The sequence below is a fragment of the Myxine glutinosa genome, chromosome 2, assembly GCF_964187855.1.
Source record: "Myxine glutinosa chromosome 2, kmMyxGlut1.1, whole genome shotgun sequence".
Lineage (NCBI taxonomy): Eukaryota > Metazoa > Chordata > Myxini > Myxiniformes > Myxinidae > Myxine > Myxine glutinosa.
The window spans coordinates 136974497-137001278 of NC_136262.1; the positions used below are offsets into that span (position 1 = coordinate 136974497).

A 26782-nucleotide genomic window follows, 5' to 3' on the forward strand; every position below is an offset into this window, starting at 1 on the left:
TGCACATAATGAGAAAAAGGCAATACCTATCATTGTAATGAAAACTAGAACGGGCACTCGGTAGAGCGCATACCTTCGCCGCAGCTACTGTTCTGTACTTGGCATGGGAGTGTAGGGAACAGAACAACAAAAATACGATTTTGACCTTTTCGTGACCTTGACCTTGACCTTTGACCCGATTGCTCCCAAAATCTAATCAAATGTGTCCCGTATAATAACCAATCATCCCACCAAATTTCATGCAATTCGGTTGAATACTTTTTGAGTTATGCGAATAACATACACACACACACACACACAGACATACAAATAAATACACAGCGATCAAAACATAACCTTCCGCTTTTGCGAAGGTAATCAGAACCATAACTTTGACCTAGTCGTAGGTTTAACGACAATTCGATCTCTGGCAACATCCTGTAAAAATACAATCATGCAATATATCAGGATTATGGAATCAAGGGGATGTTCAGCAGTTATCGATCAATGCAAGCAAGCCTGGATCATCCACATATACGCACCATTCGAGTCTACGTCACAGATTAAATGTCACAGGAATGTTTAGGAGCGATGGCCGTCCGAGTTCTTATAGACGCCTCTCAGTGGTTAGAGAGAGCATAACACCTGGGTTCAACTTAGATACAATCTCATTACAATCATATCAATCTTGAGTATTCTGACCTGCACCTTGTTGTTGAAAATTGATCGACATTCAACATTCTCTGTCGCGCCCTCAATAAGGGGGTAAGGTTGAATTCTTATTTAAATTTGTGTGAATATCGGATCTCATCGGAAACCTGTATATGTGGTGTGATAGAGGGTTGAATGGGGATGATGTTGATACATGGAACAATGATATTACATGAGTATTCATGCAGATAAGGCCATTTTTATATGATGCTAATGGCTAAACCCAAAGATTTTCTTGAAAATTTTCATGATTGTGTCTCTCATTTGAATGAAATATCATATATCTACCTTTTGTTTATTTTATGTAATGTGCTTCATCATTCTGGTCATTTTGATACCAAATTTTGATTGGTGGCATTATTTTTGTTGAATGTATGTGGAAATTGCATATAGTCGCCGAATCGGCTCTCGGAAACCCTGCGGTATAAATGTAAACGCAATTTTCACAGTGAGGTACACTGATCTCAGAAGGTTGCCCTCTGGAATATTGTTCAGGAAGGTCTGAAGTTTGCAAAAACATTGGGAAAACAAATATAGCTCGAGGTGTCCACCAAAACCCTGGGGCTCCCTGACTAATAGGACCAAATTGCATGTGGGGAGCCCTTTAAAAATGACAACTGCTGTTCCAGTGTTGTTTGTTTACATGAATGTCTGAACAAAACACAATGCAACAATAGTTAAAGTGGGGGAAGGGCGCATCTACATCTTATTATCTACTGAACGTGCTCCATCCTCTTCTTCTTCTGCATTGTTTAATGCTCTTGGGTGGCTTCAAGGATTGGTGGTGGTTGGTGTAGATCAAGGACATTGGAAGACATCAGTGTACCTTGGCATCAATTGCAAGGACATTAACAGACAATGAAACCAAAAATGGGATCATAACCTGAGTTTATAGCATCAGGACCTGGGTTTATAGATTATAGCGAGCCCCAGGTGTTAAGGCCAACAAGGTCACGAGTGGGTTGGACACACGGGGGAGAGTGTGTTAGACACACACGGGGGAGAGTGGGCCACACACATGGAGGAGAGTCGGCCACACACACGGGGAAGAGTGGGTCACACACACGGGGGAGAGTGAGGGTCGCTTTACTCCTCTCCCCTCATTCCTTTCCAACTCCTCCTCACTCCTCTCCCCCTTCCCCAGTCTCCTCTCCCCCTCCCTCAGTCTCCTCTCCCCCTCCCCCAGTCTCCTCTTCCCCTCCACGTCTCCTCTCCCCTTCCCCCAGTCCCCTCTTCACCCCTCACTCGGGCAGTTGTTTCAATCGAGCAGGTACGGCAAATATTAGAGGTAATTGAACTTTTCTCTTGGAGCAACACAGTGTAAATCCGCCCTCTTGTCCTGTTCATTCATTAGTGAAATGTTTCGCTGAACAGTACACGCATGGTGACGTCATCGGACTCACACCGCAATGATGATCTTCAACAATATTATCCGATACTTCATCCGGATTCTTTATGGCTGCTCTTTTATATGCTTGCTGAGCACACATTACCTTCCAATGTCTTTGTTGCTCAGCATCCCGTGCAAATCTGGGTTAACGTTCATTGGCGGTCTCGTTCTGTTCCCTCATTGTTTTATTCATTTTGGAGATAGCATTTACAAACGCGAGTGGCGACATGTAAACGATGCTCTGCCCTTCTCCCCACGTGCAGAATACCTAATTGTAACTTTTTATTGTGACCGTCTAAAGAATGAAACATTCCGACTATATAAAGAATACAGCTCAAATAGAAAAGTCCCTGGGAAGAAAGTCTTTTGGGTGGTGTATAAGAACATTACATAACACCTTTCTGTCCCACGAAAACCAAAGTTACTCTTTTCGTTACAGCGTACAAAATGACATTTTTTAAATTAAAGATTTCAAATAAACTTCTTTAAAGTGTACGTGGACATAACTTATAAAATAAGAACGAAAAAATATCTCTTGGAAATTTCCCGTATATGTTTATTTATTTATTTTACAAATGTGAATTACATGTCCATGCACACGTGAAATGGAGTTTGTTTATTAATCCTGGATGTGAACGATTCAGCCTTGAAAATTTGTGCGGAAAAATAAACAAACATCGTTTTAACAGGATTACCTTTACTTCCGTGTAATAATGATTAATTAAATCAGAACGAAGAAATATCTGTCGGCAATTTCCCATCTGTGGCGATAAGTGAACGAAGCTCTGCCCCTCCCCACATTGTTGACTTTTTTGTGACGACTGTCATCAAATGGAAAGCAATGGTCTTTATGTTATAGGCCTTTGAAAATGCATTTTGTTCCATAAACGGTAACTTTCATCGAATTTTATTCCCGTTTTTTTCAACTGAGTCTAAAACCATGTTAGCGACTGTGAAAAATGAAATGAGATATCGAATTAGAGTTGAAATAAAACTGTGAGAGAGCAAGACACCATGGGGCGAACAAAAGGGGCCTCAAATCTATGCGAGTAAACAAAATGGTGGATATTTGTTTTTGAAGCCCCTCCCAGACCGGGTGTAGCCACTCCCCTGGACAGACTCACAGACAGACAGACAGACAGACAGACACAATCACCTACGGAGAATATTATGTCGATATAGTTCGTAGGTTTATTAATCTTTTCCATATTGCCTTCTTCCATGTAGGTGCTTTCAAGCATTCAAAATAATTCATAAACTTACTGAAGATGAAGAATCTGTGAAAATGGTAAGCATACCTTGCATCTTGAGAATACATTGCTGGACATTCACCTAATTGCTTAATTATTTGGGATCCATTTAACACAGGTCACTGGAGATGTGATAAAGGAGTTTTCTCAAGATGGTGTGAAGTATCTCGAGCTCAGAAGCACTCCGAGGGAAGAGGAACACACAGGTATTATACACCTTTTAAGTTAACCTTTTGCTTGGCAATCAATTATGTTACCCTCATTTGTTGTTGGATCCGTTATTTGTAAATATGAAGTGGCTAAATTAGTGGCATGGTGAGGCAAGTACAATATTATTATTATTATTATTATTATTACTAGGGCATGCCCGTACTATATATAAGCTAGGACGTGCCCGTACGTGGGTGCCCGTTCCTTGCCAAAAAAAAAAAAAAAAAAAAATTTGTGTAGGGGGGTGTGTGTGTAAACATCCTAGGGCGTGCCCGTACGTGGGTGCAAAAAAACATGCGTGCAAACAACAACAACAAAAAAAAACTTTGAAACCACGTGGCAGTAACGACCACAGAACCCCCCCCCCCCCCTCTATTTACATGAATGGTTTGGTCCATTCGCAACGACCACAGAACCCCCCCCTCTATTTACATGCAATGGTTTGGTCCAAAGCGAACGGCTTGCAGTGTTTGGTAAAGAAATCGCCATAGCTCGGTAACTACTTGTCCGATTAATTTCAAACCTTGAAAAGGCACATCCTCGGGTCCCCAGCAATATACCTGGCAAGTTTCAAGTATATCGGACCGGTAGTTGTCGAGAAACAGCGGTCACAGACAAACATACACACATACACACATACACACATACAAACACACATACACACAGAGATTAATGGAATTATAGATAGACTAGGGCATGCCCGTACTATATATAAGCTAGGACGTGCCCGTACGTGGGTGCCCGTTCCTTGCCAAAAAAAAAAAAAAAAAAAATTTGTGTATGGGTGTGTGTGTGTAAACATCCTAGGGCGTGCCCGTACGTGGGTGCAAAAAAACATGCGTGCAAACAACAACAACAAAAAAAAACTTTGAAACCACGTGGCAGTAACGACCACAGAACCCCCCCCCCCCCTCTATTTACATGAATGGTTTGGTCCATTCGCAACGACCACAGAACCCCCCCCCTCTATTTACATGCAATGGTTTGGTCCAAAGCGAACGGCTTGCAGTGTTTGGTAAAGAAATCGCCATAGCTCGGTAACTACTTGTCCGATTAATTTCAAACCTTGAAAAGGCACATCCTCGGGTCCCCAGCAATATACCTGGCAAGTTTCAAGTATATCGGACCGGTAGTTGTCGAGAAACAGCGGTCACAGACAAACATACACACATACACACATACACACATACACACATACAAACACACATACACACAGAGATTAATGGAATTATAGATAGATGAGCTCATCCATGATAAAGTCGAGATGAGATGTTAAAGCCATAACGAAGTCAGTCCGTCCATCATTCCTTCCATCAGTCAGTCAGTCATTGATCCATATATATAAACATGGATCCATAAACATTTTTTGGTTTTATCCCCAACTCCTCTGAGGTGGCTCAACAGATTATTAGCTCACCTGGAACATAGTTCCGGGGAGCTTATGCGATGGCGCATCGTCTGTCCGCCAGCCAGTCCGTAAACACTTGAAACTTCTTCTCCGAAACCGCTGATGGGATTGTGACTAAACTTGGCACAAATTATATTTGGTATGTTGTGATTAAAGTTGTTCATGGCATAAAAAAAAAATCGGGGTCTAAGGGGGTTTACTGGGTATCAAAGTGGATCCAGACTTGACCCCCCCCTCACCCCCCCCCCCCCCCCCCCAAAATAGGAATTTGCTTTTTCCTCTGAAACTATGCACACTATTTTGATGAAACTTGACCACAACCTTCATCACCCGTTATGTACCAAAGTTTGTTCACGGAATAAAAAATATGGCCCTGAGGGGATCTACTGGGGGGAGGGGGGTTGCCCCCCAAAATAGGTATTTGCTTTCTTCTCAGAAACTACACATACAATTCCAATGAAACTTGACCACAACGTTCCATTCATCTACCAAAGTTTGTTCACGGCATTAAAAAAGTTGGGGTTTGAGGAATTATCCGGGGGGGGGGGGGAGGGGGGATTTGCCCCCCAAAACAGGTTTTATTGTTTGTTTGTTTAGTCTTATGATTTTGTTTGTATGATTCTGCATGCTGCCATTTTTGTATACAAGATCGAGGCTCGTGAAAGGGCTAACATCAATCACAAAAAAGACAGACACACAAAACATACAATAAAGGGAGCGGGAGACAAGATGGGGAGAGAGAGGGAAGCACACAAGTACAACAGCAGAGAACAGGGACAACGGAAGTTCCGTGGGAGGGAGAGGGCTTGGGGGGAGGAGGCATGGGAAGGCAGGAGGGGGGGGGGGTGGGGGTTTGTTCATATTTAAGTGTTTGGTCATATTTAAGTGTTTGGTCCTATTTAGGTATTTGTTCCTATTTAAGGGTTTGGTCGTAAGTGGATTTGAGGTAATCAAATAATGCACGATAAAATAAAACTAAATTCCTAAATGGACCGCTCCCACAAACAGACTTGAAAACAGACGATGGGATAAAATAACTGGAAAATAAAACGTGTTATTTAGTAGGGGCCGTAGCTCAAATTGGCTGGCTTGTCTCGTCAGAATCGTCCAGGCCCCGAGCGCGCAATCCGCATGCGGCTCCTGCCTTGGTGGGGAGAAGGCCTCAGTCGCCCTCGTTCACTAGGCCGCGCTCGTTTGCGTGACGCAGGCCTGCCGCGCGACGCGAACGGCAGGCGTACAGCTTGCTCTTCCAGCCGCGCGTGTAAACCCACAGCTCTGCTTCTTCACAACCACCAGCAAGATCTCCCAACACGGCTGCTCACGATGAAGCTTCCCCGTGCAGAGAGCAAAGCATTGCCCCTCCCATTCAAAACTCTCCCCCAACCCCTCCCCTTCAAATCTCCTCCCCCAACCATCCCTCCCAAATTCTCCCTCCTCCCACCTCCTACTCAAAGCTCCCTCCTCCCCACTTCATCTCCCTTCTATCTCATACTTCCACCTCCCCCAACCTTCTACATTCCTCTGCCCCCCCCCCCCTCAAACAACCCCTCACTGTGCCTCATCCCATCACCATCAAACCTTTCGTCCTCCTCATCCTTCCCTTTCTTGTAACTCTTCTGTAATCTCTGACTCACTATCAACTGCTGTTCTTACCTCCCCCTCTCACCCTTCATCTGACCCTACCCCTCCTCTCCCCTGTCCTGCACCCGATGCTCCCCCTCTCTCCTCATTAACGGTATGGACCTCAAACATCCGGGGCCTTCACTAAAACCTGATTGATCTCTCCATTCAGTTTGCTTCTGACAATCCAGACTTAATCTGCTTAACAGAAACTTTCCTCCTTCAAGATGTCTCTGATTCCTTAATATATCTTCCTGTTTACTCCCTCCTCCGGTACGATAGACCTGAGCCTTGCCCTGGTGGTGGGGTGGCTATCTTTATCAAAAACTCTCTTCCTCACTCTCCCTGCACTGCCCTCTCTCCACCCCACCCCCAGGAGTACCTTTGGCTACGGCTTCCTCTCTGCTCCCACCTTTTGTTCATATGTGTTCTGTACCGTCCTCCAAACAGTGATGACTCCATTTACATTTTGCTGTCGGACAACATGGACCAACTTCTATCAACTCATCCAAACTCTCTCTTCCTCATATGTGGCGACTTCAACTGTCATCATGCCAGCTGGCTGGGTGTGGGTTCATCTCTCACCAGCCATGGCACCTCAGCAAAGGACTTCTGCGACTCATTGGGACTGACACAATCTGTCAATTTCCCGACCCGGATCTCAGTCAATGGAGTATCTTCTCTTCTGGACTTGGTTATGACTAACTTCCCTGCAAATGTCTGCTGCTCTTCTTCTGCTCCAATCGGTTCTTCTGATCATGTGCTTGTTAAAGTGGACATCTCTCTGGCCATTCTCAGAGAGCCTCCTCAGCACCGACGAGTCTGGCCTTTCACTCAGGCCGACTGGCATGGTCTGCAAGCAGCCATCAATCATCTGGACTGGTCTCCCATCTATACTGCCTCTGACATGAATTCTTCCTGGGAATTCTTCCAAAGCAAACTGCTCTCTCTCATGCACAGATTTATCCCATCTCGTCTTCAGTTGTCTTGCCCTTCCTCCCGTCCATGGTACACTGAATCTTGTGGAGAGGCAGTTGCCCTGAAACAACTTGCCTTTGCCTCTTGGAAGGCAAATCCAACTGAAGGCAATCTCAGTTCCTTCCACCAAGCTCGAAACAAGTGTGTGTCTACCCTCAGGAGTGCCAGGAAGCACTATCTCTCCACACTCAAGATTGAACTCTCAAACCTGTCTCCTTCCTCCAAATCCTGGTGGCATATGGTCAAATCCGTTTCTGGTGTTTGTTCCCCCTCCATCCCCTCCCTTACCTCAAATGGCTACTCAGTTGACACCGCACGTGACAAAGCCGAATGCCTCAACTCTGTTTGCCTCAAAATATTGTGTCCCAAACCCATCTCTCTCTGTTCCCACCTTTCCCAGGCGAACCCAACTGCTCCTGGACTCTGTGTCCTTCTGTCCTGACAAGGTGGAGAAGTTTTTTTTAAATCAAACCTCGACTCTGATTCTGCAACTGGACCAGACGGCATCAGCCCACGGGTCCTAAAATCCTGCTCTGCCGCTCCATCTCACCCACTCTCTGTTCTGTTCACCCTCTCTTTTGCTCAAGGTCATCTGCCAGCATCTTGGAATTCAGCAAACATTACTGCTTCACACAAAAAGGTGCAAAAACAGATCCTTGCAACTACAGACCAATCAGCCTGCTTCCAATATGTAGTGAAATTATACCAAGGTGAACCCAGGGATGCTCGCCACGAAAAGGGGGGCCGTCTATAAGACCCGGGACACTCGGGGCGTGCGGACACTCCGGCGGGACTCACTGTGACATTATCCAGTAGTTGAATGGTATGTACGCCCCCAAAGGCTGCGCTGCGCGAACCATTGTTATATCGAAGCTACCTTTGCTGTGCTTGAAATGCTCTGATTTAATGCCTATTGTTGCATGTATTGTTACAGGAGATATTATCGATCTAAATGATATTAAAGCCTACCCAGAGGTAAAGTCGTGTCTGCACTTGATTTTCACGACATTTAATATCATTTAGTTCGCCGAATGGCAGACCACAAGATGATCGTGGTTCCGATTCTCGGTGCCGACCCTCAAGCTGAAGGATCTGCATCGGAGTTTGCTCACTGGCTCAACACGCTGCAGAATTACTTCGCTGCTCACGAGACAGAGCCAACCGCTGCGATGCAGCTGTCCGTGTTACAGTCCAAGGTCCATCACACTCTTTATAAGACCATTTCTCGATTTGAGACGTATGATACGGCCCTGGCCGAGCTGACGCGCCTCTACGTAAAGAAACGGAGCGCTGTGCACGGCCGGCATCAACTCTCTCAGCGACGGCAACAACCGTCTGAATCGATCGATCGCTTTGCCCAGGAGCTGCGCTACTTATTGGCAGATTGCGTGCAGGACGTTCGGACTCACGAGCAAGTGCAGGACGATTTGCTCCGAGATGCATTCATATCCGGAATTAGTTCTGGAGTCCTGCGGCTCCGTCTCCTGGAGGTCGCGGAGCTGACATTTACAGAAGCACTACGGCTGGCACGCGTATACACAGATGCTCGAGAACAATTGACCGCATATGATCACCCACGAGTCGTGGCGGGGACCTCGCAACTCGCGCGACCCGAGAGGGCCACCGCCGAGGATACGGAGGAGGACCAGACCCCCACGACGGCCGAGCCCCTGGGTGCTCCGGAAGCGGACTCCGCATCCTGCCTCACTGCGGCCGCCGCTGCCAGGCCACGGACTGCCCGGTATGCAAAATGTTATTTTTGTGGCAATCGGCAGCATCCTCGCTCTGAATGCCCGGCTCGAGAGGCGACATGTCACCTCTGCTCTACCAAAGGCCATTTTGCAAAAGTCTGCAGAAAGGCCGCTCGGGGCATGCAGTCCCGAACGACCCTGAATGGGCTCATCGCTGAGCCAACGGATCGCGCACCGGACGGGGCGCCTTGCACAGCTTTGATGAGCCGCTCTCCTCCTCGCGGGCCCCTGGCTTCTTGCCCGACCTTGGTGAGATACGTCGGGCCGCCGAAACAAATGGCGCGAACGCGACCGGTCACAGAGCATCCAACCTTGACTGGCTTTCAAACGCCTACTTCAAACAAGCGACATGCTCCTACTTTGGAAATGCCTCTCGAAGTGCGGCAAACGCAGCACGTGACTCGAGCGCCATCTGATGACAGCTTTTGCGAATTACATGCTCCCCCTCTGGCATGTCAATCTGCAGATGGCAAAAATCTTTCTCACGTGGCTCGAGCACCATCTCATGGAAGCTTTTGCGAATTACATGCTTTGGCATATGACTCTGCAGATGGCAGAGATCTTTCTCCCGTGGCTCGAGCGCCATCTGGCGGCTGCTCTCATGACCACCCCACACCCACTCTGGCAAATGGAACTACCGATGAGCCAACTGACTTCAATGCTCCTGCTGAGGCCCGAAGGATTGCTGCCGGCGTGGGATCCACCCGCGAGGCGCGATCTTCTCGCCCGGCCGGAACTATACCTGCCGGGTCTGCCGGCCTAGCGCAGGCCTTCATTCCGCTCACAGTCGCGGGCGTTTTTGCGCAAGCTCTGATTGATACGGGATCCACGGATAGTTTTATTGATCAGCGACTCGTGCATCAACATGGGTGGCCGGTTCTCGGGACAACCCGTCGGATCTTTATGGCTTCTCAGGGACTTCGGTTGAGCACTAAAGGGGCGTGTCGATTGAAACTTGTGATAAATGGACGCACGTTCCCGGACGTGTATCTCATGGTATTACCGGCCTTATGCGCTGACGTTCTGTTAGGACTTGATTTCCTTAAGCGGCATGGTCGTTTGGAAATAGACTTCGGAGGGCCGGACACGCTCGCTGTGTGTGCCCTCGCTCAAATGGACATGGAGCCACTCTCACTGTTTCCCAACCTGACCACTGATTGTACCCCTGTAGCCATCAAATCGCGGCGCTACTCTCGCGCGGACGCGCAATTCATTGCGGAAGAAACGGCCCTGCTCTTGAAGGACGGTATCATAGAACACAGTAGGTCACCGTGGCGGGCTCAAGTCTTAGTGGTGCGGAGTGAGGCCCACCGCAGGCGAATGGTAATCGACTATTCGCAAACGATTAATCGATTTACACAACTGGATGCCTACCCATTACCGGGGATGGACGCCCTAGTACGCCAGGTGGCCCTGTATTCCGTTTATAGCACACTCGATCTACGTAGTGCGTATCATCAAGTCCCCATCTCTAGGGCTGATCGCGTCTTTACAGCCTTTGAATCGGGTCAGCGGTTGTACCAGTTCACGAGACTTCCCTTTGGGGTAACGAACGGCGTCGCTTGTTTTCAGAGAGCTATGGATGACCTCGTTGCAAAGGAGCATTTGACCGATGTCTTTGTCTATCTGGACAATCTTACGGTTTGTGGGCATGACCAGGCGCATCACGACGCTAATCTAAAACGCTTCCTCGAGGTCGCGCGGAAATATCGCTTAACCATGAATGCGGCGAAGTGTCGATACTCTCTACGCACGGTAGACCTTTTGGGGTACACCGTGACCCATGGCTCCGTCTCTCCGGATAAGGAGCGTCTGCGCCCTTTGCTCGATATGGCTCCGCCTAGCGATCGGGCTTCGCTGAAACGCGCCCTGGGGCTGTTCGCCCACTACTCAAAGTGGGTGCAAAATTTCTCCACTAAGCTCCGCCCCCTCGTGGCCTGCGACACTTTCCCCTTGGGCCCGGCCGCCCTGGCGGCCTTCGAGGGCCTTAAAGTCGACATTGCTGGCGCCGCTGTCGCAACGATTGACGAGAGTGCCTCTTTCGTTTTGGAGAGTGATGCCTCGAATCATGCGATAGCGGCGACTCTCTCCCAAGGAGGCCGCCCTGTGGCTTTCTTCTCGCGGACTCTCACCTCCGCCGAGCGGAGGCATTCGTCTGTCGAAAAGGAAGCGTACGCGATCGTCGAATCCATTCGGCGATGGCGTTCGTACCTGCTTGGGCGGAGTTTCCAAATCATCACGGACCAACAGAGTGTTGCGTTTATGTACGACACCTTACATGCTCAGCGCATTAAGAATGAGAAAATCACCCGTTGGCGTATTGAACTCGCCGACTTCTGCTACACCATCAAATACCGCCCGGGGAAGGATAACCTGGTCGCTGATGCCTTATCGAGGCCGGCCACTTGCGCGGGGATCGTATCTTTGGAGGGGCTGCGCACTTTGCACAGCACTATGTGTCATCCCGGGGTAACGCGCTTCGCGCACTTTGTGCGCGCGGGCAATCTGCCGTACTCGATGGAGGACATCCGCCGCATCTGCCGTGATTGCGCGATCTGTGCGGAACTCAAACCGCGTTTTTATAGCCCCCCTCTGGGGGCACTCGTTAGGGCTACTAGACCGTGGGAGCGCTTGGCGATGGACTTCAAAGGGCCGCTGCCAATGTCGAGCAACTCTCGCTATCTGCTCACTATCGTCGATGAGTATTCCCGATTCCCCTTTGCTTACACGTGCGGGGATATGTCGGCTGCCACGGTTATTCGGTGCCTGCAGAATTTGTTTTCTATGTTCGGGTATCCGGCCTACGTGCATACCGATCGGGGTGCGGTGTTCCTGTCCCAGGAAGTGAGGGGCTACTTGCTCCAACATAACGTCGCTTCGAGCTACACCACCCCGTACCGGCCCCAAGCTAATGGACAGATCGAACGCTTTAATGGGATTATATGGCGGGCCGTCATGCTAAGCCTCCGGACCCTCGGCCGAGGCCTCGATAAATGGGCGTGGTCGCTGCCTGCCGCTCTAAACTCGATCCGGGCTCTCCTACGTACTGCCACCAACCAGACTCCTCACGAACGACTGTTCCACCACCCTAGAAGCTCCGGCAGTATCCAGTCTTTACCCAGCTGGCTCGCTGAACCGGGGCCCGCCTATCTCAAACGAGCGGTTCGCACTAGCAAGTACGACCCCCTTGTTGACAAGGTGCAGGTCCTCCAGGCTAATCCCGAGCATGCCCGCGTGTTAACGGCGGATGGCCGCGAGTCTACTGTCTCCGTACGCCATCTCGCCCCTTGTGGGGACGACGACAGGGATACCGACGAACCCGTCTACGAGTCTATGGACTCTATCGAAGCTTCCCCTATGGAACTACCGCTGTTACTCCCGTCGTCCCCCGCCCCCGTGCCCGAAGGCGCGGGGGCGCCCCCTCCGACTCCAACCTCCGGCGGCTATTCCGACGCGGGGGACTCCGGGCTAGGGGACGCCGTGCCCGGTAGTTTCCGAACACGAACGGGCCGGGAGGTTCGCCGCCCCGACCGCTACGGGTGGACCGACTGACGTGGATTGACGTAACCCTTTGGTTTATTGCTGATGCTTGCTTGCAAACTGCCGAGCGGTAGTATAGTTTTAACGACGGGGAGAATGTAGTGAAATTATACCAAGGTGAACCCAGGGATGCTCGCCACGAAAAGGGGGGCCGTCTATAAGACCCGGGACACTCGGGGCGTGCGGACACTCCGGCGGGACTCACTGTGACATTATCCAGTAGTTGAATGGTATGTACGCCCCCAAAGGCTGCGCTGCGCGAACCATTGTTATATCGAAGCTACCTTTGCTGTGCTTGAAATGCTCTGATTTAATGCCTATTGTTGCATGTATTGTTACAGGAGATATTATCGATCTAAATGATATTAAAGCCTACCCAGAGGTAAAGTCGTGTCTGCACTTGATTTTCACGACACAATAATTATCAGCAAGTCATGGAATCCATCATTGCTTCGGATATCAAATCCTTCCTCTTCTCCAATGGCTTGATCTCTGATCATCAATTTGGATTCAGACCAGGTCATTCTATTCTGGACATGTTGCTTCTGCTGTCTCAACAATGGATGGAGGTCCTCAATGCCAAACAGGAAATCAGAGCTGTCTCACTTGACATATCACGTGCCTTCGATACGGTCTGGCACCCAGCTCTGCTCATCAAACTCTCCTCCTATGGTATCCATGGAAATCTCCATTCATGGCTTGCGGACTTCCTCTCTGGTCGTAGGCAACGTGTGGTCCTGAATGGATTTCTCTCATCTCCCCTTCCTGTTCTGGCTGGAGTTCCCCAAGGTAGTGTTCTGGGCCCTGTGCTATTTCTGGTCTTCATCAATGATCTCTCCGACTCTCTGGAAAATCCTCTCTATCTCTTTGCTGATGACTCCACTATCTGCCGCTCCATTCCTCATCCCTCAGATCGGCAGTCTGCAGCCTCCTCACTCTCTGCAGACCTGGACAAAATCACAGACTGGTCAAACAAGTGGAACATGTCTTTCAATCCTGACAAATCTCACACTCTTACAATGTCTCTCCGAAAGGACCGACTGGAAAACCCTCCCATCTACTTTCTCAACAATCCTCTCCAAGAAGTTCTGTTGCTCAAGCTTTTGGGTCTCACTATCTGCTATGATCTTTCTTGGGAAAACCACATTTCCAAGCTGGCCTCCAAAGCCAGTCGCCGACTGGGCATCCTCCGTCGTGTGAAGTCCTTCCTTGGCACACCTGAGCTCCTCACCACATACAAGGCTTTCATCCGCAGCTCAATGGAATACTGTTCCCCCCTCTGGGCTGGTGCTCCTGCCTCACACCTAGCTCGGCTTCACGCTGTTGAGGCCAAAGATTTCAGAATCAATGGAATCTCCTGCGATGAAGTTAACTCCGAGGGCCTTTCACTCACTCACCGCAGGCAGGTTGGTGGTCTTTCTGTCTTCTACCAACTCCTCTCCGGCCTTGCTCCCCCATCTCTCTTTGTGCTCTGTCCCCCCAATATTCCTTCAGGTTGCACAAGATCTGCCTGCAACCCTCTTATGGTTAAACTGCCAAAATATAGGCTCTCTGCTCACCTTCACTCTTTCATTCCCCTTTTCTCCCACCTCTGGAACAAACTCCCCCACTCCCTTCAATCCCACTCCTCCCTTCAGGTCTTTAAAACAGATGTTCACCACCATCTCTTATCTTCCCCCATCCAAAACCTTGATCTTTTCTACCCCCACTAATTCACCCCAGAGTCCTTGCAGTGTTCATATGTTTTATACCTCTCCCACCTCCCCCCAAGTCCTCCCGATGTCCCTGCTCTAAAATGTTGTGTTTGTGTCCTTCCCCCTCTCTCCCCATCTTGTCTGCCACTCCCCTTGTTTTTTGTGTTTTGTGTGTCGGTTTGACTTTTGTGTGATTAATGTTAGCTCTTTCACGAGCCTCGATCTTGTATACAAAAAAAAAGAAGAAAAAAATCACAACCGTCCACTTTCGCTTTTGGAACGAGAAGGCACAAGAGGGAACGTTCGCTCTCAATGCCCAGATGCCAGAGAAGAGGCGAACGAGGAGAAGATGACGGTACACAACCGTTCACTGCCAGTCCCAAACCGAGGAGGGATAATGTCCACCGCTCCAACCACTCTGTACGTGCCACTCTCTCGTCAACTCCCGCCGCCCCTATCTCATCCAACCAGTGCGTGCCACCTCGACCAGTCCTTGTCAGTCGAAACCCCGACCAATCACTAGTCTTCGGGGCGTGGCTCTCGGCCTGCCCGTCCTGTGTCCTCTTACCAAGTCGGGGTAATCAGCGCTAGTGCTTCATGCATAGTTTCCGGTGGTTTTTATTAATTAGTGTTTAATGACCGATTTTGGCTAGTGTCTAGTGCGTTGTCATAAGGAACAAAGGTATAGATTACAGAGGTATTTACAAACAGGGAATTAAGTTAACCATAATCCCTTGCTAATTAACAAGCCCCACCCCTCGTGATGAGGATGAAGGTGCAAGATTAACCCGACAGTCCGGTCTAATACAAGTTCCCTACTTATTACATGGGGTGGTTCTTCTTCTTCTTCACAACAAACGTAGCACACTACATTCTACCATTCTATTATACATTCTACCTGGTTTTAACTTAATCATTGCCTACCCCCTACAAACGTAACAATATTTTCATATCACATACTGGAAAATTGAGCACTCAAACAGTTAATACACTGCATGCACAGTGGTGAAATGAAATGTGAAAGTAAATGGATTGTTCATTGGTAAATATAGAAGGTGAAAGGATTTTGGAGTTTGCTGATGGAGCTGGTTTGTTGATTTATAATACTCAGTTCCAGAAAGAGGATAATAAGCTTGTTACATACACGTCAGGTGGGTCGACGACAACCGTTGACTACTTGATGGTGCGTAGGCGAGATAGGGGGCACCTCCGGGACACAAAGGTGATCCCAGGGGAGGAGGCTGTTTTGCAGCACCACTTGGTTGTCTGCGACATAAGGGTGAAAGGTGAGAGGAGAGCTCGGCGGGTGAAGTACCAACCGAGAATGAAGGTGTTGAGGTTGAAAGAGGTGACAGTAAGGGAGGCATTAAAAGAGAGGCTGAGTATGGTAGAGGATGATGTGGTTGAGCTTGAAAGTGGTTGGATGTCAAAGAAAGATAGTCTGTTGGGAGCCGTTTGTGAGGTATGTGGATGGACAAAAGGACTACCGAGGCACTTGGAAACATGGTGGTGGGATGATGAAGTTGGAAAGAGGATTGACGAGAAGAGGAAGAAGTTCAAGGAGTGGCAGAAGGCGAAGAGTACGGGGGCAGAAAAAGCAGAGCATGAAAGTTATAAGGGAGCAAAGAAGGCTGCAAAGAAAGAGGTACCAAAGGCGCAGGAGGCATGTAGGAAAATGTTCAGAGAACGCTTGGATTCAGAAGAGGGTCAGAGAGCGGTGTTCAGGATTGCAAAGCAGATAGTGAAAGACAGGTGCGATGTGATGGGGGTGAGTTGCCTAAAGGATGAAGTGGGACAAATCGTTGTGGACCCAGATGGAATTAAAGGAAGATGGAAGAGATATATGGAAATGCTGTTGAATGCAGATAATGGATGGGACGGCAACATAGAGAGTAACCCAGTTTTAGGACCGGCAGAGAGGATAACCGAGAAGGAAGTTGAGGAAGCGATAAAAGCAATGAAGAGTAGAAAAGCGGGAGGGCCGACGGGAGTTGTGGGAGATATGTCAAAGGCAGTGGGAAGTTGGGGTGTGGAATGACAGAGATCTGTAATCTGGTGGTGAAAGAAGGCCGCATTCCAGTGGATTAGGAACTGAGTACCCTCATCCCTCTATACAAGGGGAAAGCTGACCCTCTGGACTGTGGCTTGTATCGAGCGACAAAGTTATTGGAGCATGGAATGAAGGTATTGGAAAGGGTGTTGGAGGGGAGGATAAGGAAGAAAGTGAAGATCGACGAAATGCAGCTTGGATTTATGCCAGGAAGAGGAACGACAGACGCACTTTTTATTGTAAGGCAGTTGCAGGAGAAGTACATGGAGAAGAGGAAGAAGTTGTTTCTTGGGTTTGTTGATCTCGAGAAAGCATTCGATAGGGTTCCACGCGAAGTAGTGACATGGGCATCAAGGAAGTTAGGAGTGGAGAAATGGTTGATCAGAGTAGTGATGGCAATGTACGAGAGAGTACGCACAGCTGTAAGGACAACGGACAGGAACAGTGGTGAGTTTGATGTGAAGGTGGGAATGCATCAGGGGTCGGTACTAAGTCCACTACTATTTGTAGCTGTGATGGAGGTGCTGGCTCGGAATGTAAAGGAGGGTTTACCATGGGAATTGTTGTATGCAGATGATCTGGTGTTGATTGCGGAAAGTATGGATGGACTGAAGGAGAATATGAACAAGTGGAAGGAATGTATGGAGACAAAAGGTGAAGGTGAATATCGGAAAAACGAAGGTGATGGCAAGTGATAAAGCATGTGGTGAGGTGGAAAGAACTGGGAAGTGGCCGTGTGCTGTGTGCAGAAAGGGTGTCGGAGTGAATTCCATTCAATGTACAACGTGCGCAGAGTGGGTTCATCAAAAATGTCGTGGTTTGAGAGGGTCTGTGCATGAAGGTTTGCACAGAGGGAGCCGCAGATGGAGGAAATGTTGAGTTGGATCTTGGAGACGGTGTGAAGCTGGAAGGTGTGAAAACATTTTCCTACCCAAGAGACATGTTGAATGGAGAAGGTGGATCAGACTCGGCAATGGTTGCTCGAGTGAAATGTGCATGGAAGAAGTTTCGGGAACTGAGTGGCGTGCTGACGAGGAGGGGAGTGTCGTTGAAGCTGAAGGGAAAGGTGTATGCTGCATGTGTGAGAAGTGTTATGATTTATTGGAGCGAGACATGGGTAATGAACGTCGAGCAGCAACGAAGGCTGGAAAGGGTGGACGTGTGAATGGTTCGGTGGATGTGTGGAGTATCGTTGAGAGAGGGGAAGACAAATGATGAATTGCGAAAGATGATGGGAATAGAACCTGTGATTGATGCTGTGAAGAGAAACAGGTTGAGATGGTTTGGTCATGTGTTGAGGAAGGATGAAAGTGACTGGTTGAGAAGAGTGATGGAAATGAATGCAGAAGGAAGTAGAGGACGGCGAAGACCGAGAAAGACTTGGCTAAAGATGGTCGAAGAAGAAATGCGGGAAAGGGGGTTAAACAAGTGAAGATGCAGAAAATAGGGCAAAATGGAGAAGATTGTCATGGGGCCCGCAAGCCTCACCCCTGCTCTAGCAGGGAAAATGGCCTTAAAATGCCTATTGTTGTTGTTTTATGCACAGTATCTCACGTACTAGCCACAGTTGTTTTGCTTTTAGGTATGACTCGGCGATCTTATGTAGAAGCAGTTCTTAACGCCATAAGAAGCCCAGAAATCTCTGCCTTGGATATCACAGTAAGGTACGACCATTGTGCACTACTCACTGCACGAAGCAAAACAAAGCCAGAGTGTATCTGACTTTCAAATTAATGGTGAATATTTTGTCCCAATGAACCCCCCCCCCCCCCCCCCTTCCCTAAACCCCACAATTGCACAGCCCTACTGTCATACTGGGCATATTTAAGGGTGTACACATACATGGGTCTTAAATCAAATATTTTCATTTGAGGAAATACAACCAAAGATTGCTTACCTTGTTTGTGTCAATTTTCTGTTTAGTGCTTTTTCATACTTGACTCAGTATTGTTTAACTTGTTAAATCATTAGCAACTGAAAGTAGTTGAACGTACTCTCAATTCTAACAGTTAAGAAAGTAGGCCTGATTGGAAAATCGCCCATGTGCATGATGTACAGGCTGCTGCTGAGCATAGACCGCAAGAATGGTGCCATGGTTGCCATGGAAACCGTGAAGTTAGCCCAGGAGTACCTTCTGACGAGTGACGACTGTGTGGTGGGAGTTGATCTGAGTGGAAATCCCAAGGTACTTGGATCTCCTCATTCATATTGTTGTCTGGCGGGGTAGTGATATGTAGAGCAGATAGAGCTGAGTAGGTAACATGCTTCGAGGTGTCGCGGTAAGGAAAACTACCTGTAATTTCTTCATGTGTAGGCGTTTTGTCGGGTAGGGAGTATACTTGTAAATCTACCAGGAGGTTCGTGTGTTGGGTAGAGTTAGGGATTAAGGAGTAGAGCCCCTGTGTGTCCTCACCTGGTTGGCCAAACCTTTGTCCCTTTTGGCACTGCACACCACATGCACATTCCGACAAGTCCCTAGCGCAACATGAAATAACGCCCCTGACATGATTGTGAAAGAGAACCAGCAAAAGGAAACCAGGCCAGGACACAGCCGCATGGCCGCCGCCATTTACACCTCCGACGGGCCTATCCACCTTGAGTGCCACGTGCTATGACGACACCACAGGCCTGTGATTCGGTGGAGGCCACTGATTGGGTGGCGCGCCAAGGCCGACGTCACTGCCGCGGAGTGATACGAGGGGCGGCAGAATTTTGAGTGGAGTGAGTGAGTTGGTGCAGAGTGAGTTGGCAAGGAGAGATCAGCGAGCTTTGCAACAATGTTACACTTTGCAACAATGTTGCAGAAATATAGTTGTGTAGGTGGCCATTTTGTGACAGATCGGGTTGACATGCGATAGCAACCTACGTTGTGTGGTAAGAGTCTCACACACCAAGTTTGATCAAAATCCATAAATATTTGTGGACGTTAAAGTCTTAACGTCGTTTCGGAGCTGAAAATAATATGGCGGCCATTTTGTGACCGATCGGGTTGGAATGCAATAGCAACCTACCTTGTGTGGTAAGGGTTAAACATTCTAAGTTTGATCAAAATCTGTTAATATTTGTGGACGCTAGAGTGTTAACGTCATTTTCATGACCAAAAACAAAATGGTCGCCTAAATCCGCAATTTTTCAACAGATCGGGCTGAAATGTAATACCAACCTGGTCCTTGGGGTAAGGATGCCGCATGTCAAGTTTTATCAGAATCGGTTGATATTTATGGACGCTGGAGTGTTAACGTCGAAAAGTTGACAGACGACCGACGACGATGACGACAGACGATGGACTCCGGAGGGTTTAGTATATGATGAACTCAACTGGACGGTAGTCCAGTTGAGTTAAAAAGGCAAAGTGTGAATGTCTTAAAAAGACATTAAAATGTGCATGTTACTCTGGCTGATTAATTAGGACAAAAACAGCGCAACTTTTGAAGGGTTCAACCATCATTTTAGACACACACACACACACACACACACACACACACACACACACACACACACACACACACACCTGAACATGCTGCTGCTGTGCCTCTCCCAACAATGGATGGGGGCCCTCAATCTCACACAGGAGATAAAGACCATCTCTCTCTCTGTAGACATATCTCAAGCATCTGATACAGTGTGATTGCAACTTTGCTCTCCAAACTCCACCTTTGGCATCCAAGACCAACTCCACAGATTGCTTGTTGACTTCCTCTCGTTTCGTAGGCTTTCAACGGGATCCTCGCATCTCCTCTCCCTGTCAAGGCTGGAGTTCCCCCAAGGCAGTGTTCTGGCGGGTCCCCATCCTATTCCTGATCTTTATCCATGATCTCTCTGATTCCCTGGAAAATCTTCTTATCTATCTGATGAAGACTCCATCCTCTGCTGTCATATCCCCTCATCCTTCAGACTGGCCAGCAGCAGCCTCTTTGCTCTCTGCAGACCTTGGTAGAATCATGAGATGGTCAAGCACTCGGAATGTCTTTCAATCCTGATAGATCTCTCACTCTGTCTCAGAAAGGATCGTCTGGCGAACCTTCCAATCGACTTCCTTGACAGTCATCTTGAAGAAGCCTCACTCGAATGTTTGAGCCTATTAACCAATGGCTTTTCTTCGTCAAACCACATATTGGCCTCGAAGCATATTGGCCATCGTTGATTGGGCACCCTGCGTCGCGGTCTTTCCTTGGCACAAATCAACTTTTATAGACTTGCAAGGCTTTCATCCGCAGATCCATGGAGTGCTGCTCTTCCCTTTGGGCTGCCTCACACTTTGCTAAGCTTGATAAGTTGTAATCCAAGACTTTCAAAATCATCGGAATTTGCCAACTTGAAGCTATCTCTGGGCCTATCATTTTAAAATTTCAGACAGGTCAGTGGTCTCTCTGTCTTAGACTACAATCTCCTGTTGGTTAGTGCCGATGTTAGATTATAGCCCAGGAGCATTAGCCAAAAATGAAGGGGAAGCCTAGAAGAAATTAGTAGAAAGCTGATTTTTTGCACAGAGCTCCAGAATGTCATGTGGATACCCACAGTACAAAGTCCCACGAGTCCCACCTTGTGGCATTTTCAAAATTCAAGATGTCCGCCGGTTAGACGGAAAATGCATAAATTGCGATAACTTCAGCCTAGAACCTCATAAAAGTATACTTTTTATGTCTAAATATATTTTTTAGCATCCTAGGATTTCAATAGAATATCTTTCAGTGACCTCAGATAATGATATCAGACATCAGCTGATATTCTGTTTGAGCTGGAAATGAAAACCACCACAAGAAAAAAAGCATTTTTGGGTAATGGCAAGAACAAGGATCGACTGATTAAAAAGATGATGGAAAAATTTGCAGCCAAATAGCCCAGGAGCATTAGCCAAAAATGAAGGGGAAGCCTAGAAGAAATTAGTAGAAAGCTGATTTTTTGCACAGAGCTCCAGAATGTCATGTGGATACCCACAGTACAAAAAATGGCAATGGCAAGAACAAGGATCGACTGATTAAAAAAATGATGGAAAAATTTGCAGCCAAAGGTGTGAATGTCAAGCAGAGCACTGCAGATGCAGATTGCCTGATTGTATCAAGGGCCATGGACACTGCCAAAGCAGATACAGCACCGGTTGTTGTTGTGGGGACCGATACCGATTTGCTTGTGATGCTGGTAGCACAAGCTACCACAGACATGGACCTCCATATGCTCTTTGGATGGAACCCATTGCAAGTGTACTCTATAGGGGCAATTGAGGCAGCCTTCCAGAACATCAAGCAACACCTGATGTTTGTGCATTCAATAACAGGATGTGATACCGTCTCTGCCCTCTACAATCAAGGGAAGAAGAAGGCTCTTGCAGTGTTGGATAATGGTGACAACTGGGATTGCCTGAGTGTTTTCTCTCGATCTAAAAACACTCAAGAAATAGCGAGAGTGGGAGAGATGTTTCTGCTGAAGCTGTATGGAGCAGCTCGATCGAAGTCACTGGACAAACACCGATATCGCATGTACTTCCGATCAATCCATAGAACATCTTTGACGTCATCTGGTTTCAAGCTGGAATCACTCCCACCTACTTCGGCAGCTACCAAATTCCACAGCTACAGAGCATACCATGCTGTTCAGCAGTGGCAGGGGAATGAACTGCTGCCAACTGAGTGGGGGTGGCAGTACAGAGAGGGACTACTTGTTCCAATCGAGACTGATAGGCCTGTCGCCCCTGAGAAAGTGCTGAAAATGATATCTTGTGGATGCAAGGCGGGGTGTGGAAAACGATGCACTTGCTACAAGTCTGGTCTGGAGTGTACCCTCTTGTGTACTGTTTGTAATGGCCATAATTGCAAAAACTCTCGGGACATTGATTTAGAGGGTGATAACAGTGTTTAAGTCAGGAATAAGAAAAGTGACATTCAGTTAACACGGTACTGTCCAAAACACTAGAATCAGGTTGGGATGACTGGGATCAAAGAGTTGGTCTGCTTTTGTGTCGTATTGTAATTAAATGTCAAATCCCCATGTGTTGTTTACCTCTTGCAGGCCTTGTGGTCACAATGTGAAACATTTTGCATTAAATAAAATAATAGCAAATTAAACTTATCATGATTTTGATGTTTTTTTGCATTACAGCAGCGGCAATTTTGTCATCCATCTTGGATTATATCTACATATCATTATCTGAGGTCACTGAAATATATTCTATTAAAATCCTAGTGTGCTAAAACATATATTTAGCCACGAAAAGTACACTTTTATGAGGTTCTAGGCAGAAGTTATCCATCTATATAATAATACCGTAAGGACTCGACTTTGTTATCCCTTTTACGCCGCACCCAGTGACCCGATGCCCACGGCACTAATGGATTTACGATCTACGAACCGCGCTCTTTGTTTATCACGTACAGCCATACTCGAAAAATCTGAATTAGCCGACGTTGGGGCCCAAAAGCATCCGATTAACTGCCGATACGACGCCATCGTATTGGCATCTGCTGGGCGAAGGCGAAGCGAGCCGTCCGCTGATTGGACAGTCGAGTGGTGTGAACATGAGTGGTGTGAACCAAATGGTCTTTTTATTCCCTTGAACATTTTAAATTAGGATATATAGGGAAACGTCTTTATCGTCATTTTAATAAAGTTAAATGGAGTGACGTTGCGATACTCGGGGTGCGTTGCATAAATCCTCGTAACTCAGAGAGGTGTAGCAGGTGGCGAGACGTAAGGAAGCTTAAAGATAACGAGCTGAAAACAGACGAACGATATGTCAATCCCTTTCTACACCGAACGGCAATAAAAGTATGAGAGCGGGAAGGCATGGCCTGAACACTTCGAGCAGAGAGGACTGATTGGACTCAACTTAAAGAGAAAAAATTGGATCTTAACGGAAGAAGAAGATCCCATGAGCGCTCCCCTATGCCATCCATAATGGTACACTCTATCCATACACCACATCCTCCCTTCCGTGGATGTTCCACGGGTTTCGGCTAGTCTATATAATAATAGCGTAAGGACTCGACTTTGTTATCCCTTTTACGCCGCACCCAGTGACCCGATGCCCACGGCACTAATGGATTTACGATCTACGAACCGCGCTCTGTTTATCACGTACAACCATACTCGAAAAATCTGAATTAGCCGACGTTGGGGCCCAAAAGCATCCGATTAACTGCCGATACGACGCCATCTTACGACGCCATCGTATTGGCGTCTGCTGGGCGAAGGCGAAGCAAGCCGTCCGCTGATTGGACAGGCGAAGGCGAAAGCAAGCCGTCCACTGAGTGGACAATCCAGAGCATGCATTTGTGCCGGTGTCGGCGATCGTTGTTCATATACGCACTCTTCATTCTCATCTTTCTTCCTAACTCTTACTCGGACAAGCAAATCCCCTATGCCATCCATAATGGTACACTCTATCCATACACCACATCCTCCCTTCCGTGGATGTTCCACGGGTTTCGGCTAGTATTTATGTATTTTCCATCCAACCGGCGGCCATGTTGAATTTTGAAAATGCCACAAGGTGGGACTCGTGGGACTTTATATTGTGGGCATCCACATGGTATTCTGAAGCTCTGTGCAAAAAATCAGCTTTCTACTAATTTCTTCTAGGTCCTAACCTAATGCTCCTGTGTTATAGTGCCGTCTCCCTCCACCCCAGGTTTCAGCATGGCCCATGTCATCACCAAACACTAACTCTTACTCGGACAAGCAAATCCCCTATGCCATCCATAATGGTACACTCTATCCATACACCACATCCTCCCTTCCGTGGATGTTCCACGGGTTTCGGCTAGTATTTATGTATTTTCCATCCAACCGGCGGCCATGTTGAATTTTGAAAATGCCACAAGGTGGGACTCGTGGGACTTTATATTGTGGGCATCCACATGGTATTCTGAAGCTCTGTGCAAAAAATCAGCTTTCTACTAATTTCTTCTAGGTCCTAACCTAATGCTCCTGTGTTATAGTGCCGTCTCCCTCCACCCCAGGTTTCAGCATGGCCCATGTCATCACCAAACAATTCGCCATATTAGATTTTGGTGAAGATTCAAATCCGGATCCGGATTCGCCCAATCAGTGGGATACAAAACGTAACCTGTTCAACCTGGTGGAGGTATGCTCTGTACCGAGAGTCGTCTCGTTCGTTCTGTTATCTCCTCATCCATTGTGTGTCCTCCAGGCTTCTCCAGTGTGAAAATAAGTTGCATCTCCTCGAAATGAGAGAGAGAGGAAGTTCAGCAGCAAACTCTGTGGTTTAGACTCCAAGTCAAAGGTGATGAGAAGGAAATGGCGAGAGTGAAACCTTGTCCCTCTATTTTGCGCATTACTCTCATCCCACCTGAACACAAACGAAGTTATCCCTGATGATCCACAAGCTTCCACATGCCTTTGGATCGTTTATTGCCTCGTGTGAATCGGGCTTCATTCATGTTGCATGTCCTAAATCAGGTGTGGCGTATGTTTCACCAAACAGGTTGGACATTGGAGGGACTTTTACCCTGCACTCCAGGTTGCACGCAACACTGGATTAAAGCTCTCGTTACATCTGGCAGAGGTACCTGCTCAACCTGAAGGGGAAGTATCACAACATAATGGTATTTGTGTGATAGTCAGGTAGTATATGGTAGTTAAAAAAGTCCCGTGGGCATTTAATGGTTAAAGCAAACCACCTATCTAATTATCTTTGTTAGACCCCAAACAACTAAAAAATACTTGGTGTCCATCTAAAAAACGTGTCGAACACAATTTTATGACGTCATCAAGATGGCCGCCATAAAACGATGCTTAAAATCATAATTTTGAAACTACTCAATCAAATTTAAATATGTTGGTCTCAAAATGTTCAGAATGAAACTACTGAACTGTTTATACTGTTTCTGTACATCACACTACCTAAACATATTACAAATATAAACAAATGTGGGGAAATCTTGTCCAAACTCTGAGGGGTTTTACAAATCCATTCACTGAAGAGTGTGATGATCTATTTAACTTTGCTACAAAAGCAGTCTTGCCAGAGAATATCAAGAATGACCTCTGCAACAGGAATGAAATTGCCTAGGATCTGTTTGATGAATTTGTGTCAAAGAGAATCAATCACAACTAGTGAAGTAAATCTCTGGGATTCGATGAAGTAGAGAAAGCTACAAACATGGAAACACACTGGGAAAAAGTAGCAGTCAAAGCAGGACAGAAAATAGTTGAACTTCAGGAAGACCGATCACTCTTTGCCCGCATGCTCGTTGTGTCAAAGTCGAGGTCTGACATAAACTTGAAAGATGAAATTTGGAAACATTAATTTTCAGTGCTGCCAAGGGCTCTGTTTGTTGCAGATGGCACAATGCTGCACTGTGCAGCGAAGAGCAACCTCATGAAAATCGTTGAAGATGCACCCAAGGCCTTACCAGAGGTAAATGCTGAAGTAGCTGAGCACCCAATCACGGAAATGAAGGTTGCCCTTTTAGATGCCATGGCAGAAGTTCAATCAATGCCGAAGCCGGAAAAGACAAAGCTGTGTTCAGATCTTGGACTTTACTTCACAACATTTGTCTTTAACAAGTTCAACCAACAGAAATATGATGAAGTGCATCTGCTGTTTGACAGATATGATGTCTCCCAGTCAATGGAAACAACTGAGCGAGAAAGAAGGCAAGGTGGCACTCAACCAGTTGCTTACCACATAATGGACAATACAAACAATGCACAAGCAGCCGTAAAGAAACTACTCTCTCATACAAACACAAAGATGGAGCTCAAACTACCTTTTTCTTTTTTTTTTCCTTCTTTTTTTGTATACTGAATCGAGGCTCGTGAAAGAGCTGACATTTACTTCACAAACAAATCAACCAGACAAACAAAATATATAAAAAGAGGGAGCGGAAGACAAGATGGGGAGAGAAGAGGAAGCACAAAAACACAACATTTGAGAGCAGGGAGATGTGTGGAAGGGAGAGGGCTTGGGGGGAGGGACGTGGGAAGGGGGGGGAACTGTACCTGGCACAAAAATCTCTTCAGCAAGGCACCAAAAATGGAATGAAGCTTGTTGTGGCCTGGGGAGACAAATGTGAAGCAACACACAGGGACATGAGCTACCTGGCAGGTGAACAGGAAGAGGCTGACACAAAATTACTGCTGCATGCCCTTGATGCAACAACTCGTGGAGCTACTAGGATAGACATTCATTCACTAGTGGCATTCACTAGTGGTATTCACTAGATAGACATTCATTCACTAG

General features: G+C 47.3%; 1 protein-coding gene across 3 annotated transcripts in view; it reads left to right on the forward strand.

Moving 5' to 3' along the window:
- MAPDA (N6-Methyl-AMP deaminase) overlaps positions 1–26782 on the forward strand; it is a 40431-nt gene that overhangs the window by 8634 nt on the left and 5015 nt on the right. For 2 of the 3 annotated variants that reach the window (XM_078771707.1, XM_078771709.1), the window contains exons 3-7: positions 3308–3368; positions 3449–3536; positions 18164–18245; positions 18640–18766; positions 25022–25102. In XM_078771707.1, the coding sequence (XP_078627833.1) occupies positions 3308–3368; positions 3449–3536; positions 18164–18245; positions 18640–18766; positions 25022–25102 (439 nt within the window). The remainder of the gene's footprint in view (positions 1–3307; positions 3369–3448; positions 3537–18163; positions 18246–18639; positions 18767–25021; positions 25103–26782) is intronic. The other variant, XM_078771708.1, reaches the window with a different exon arrangement.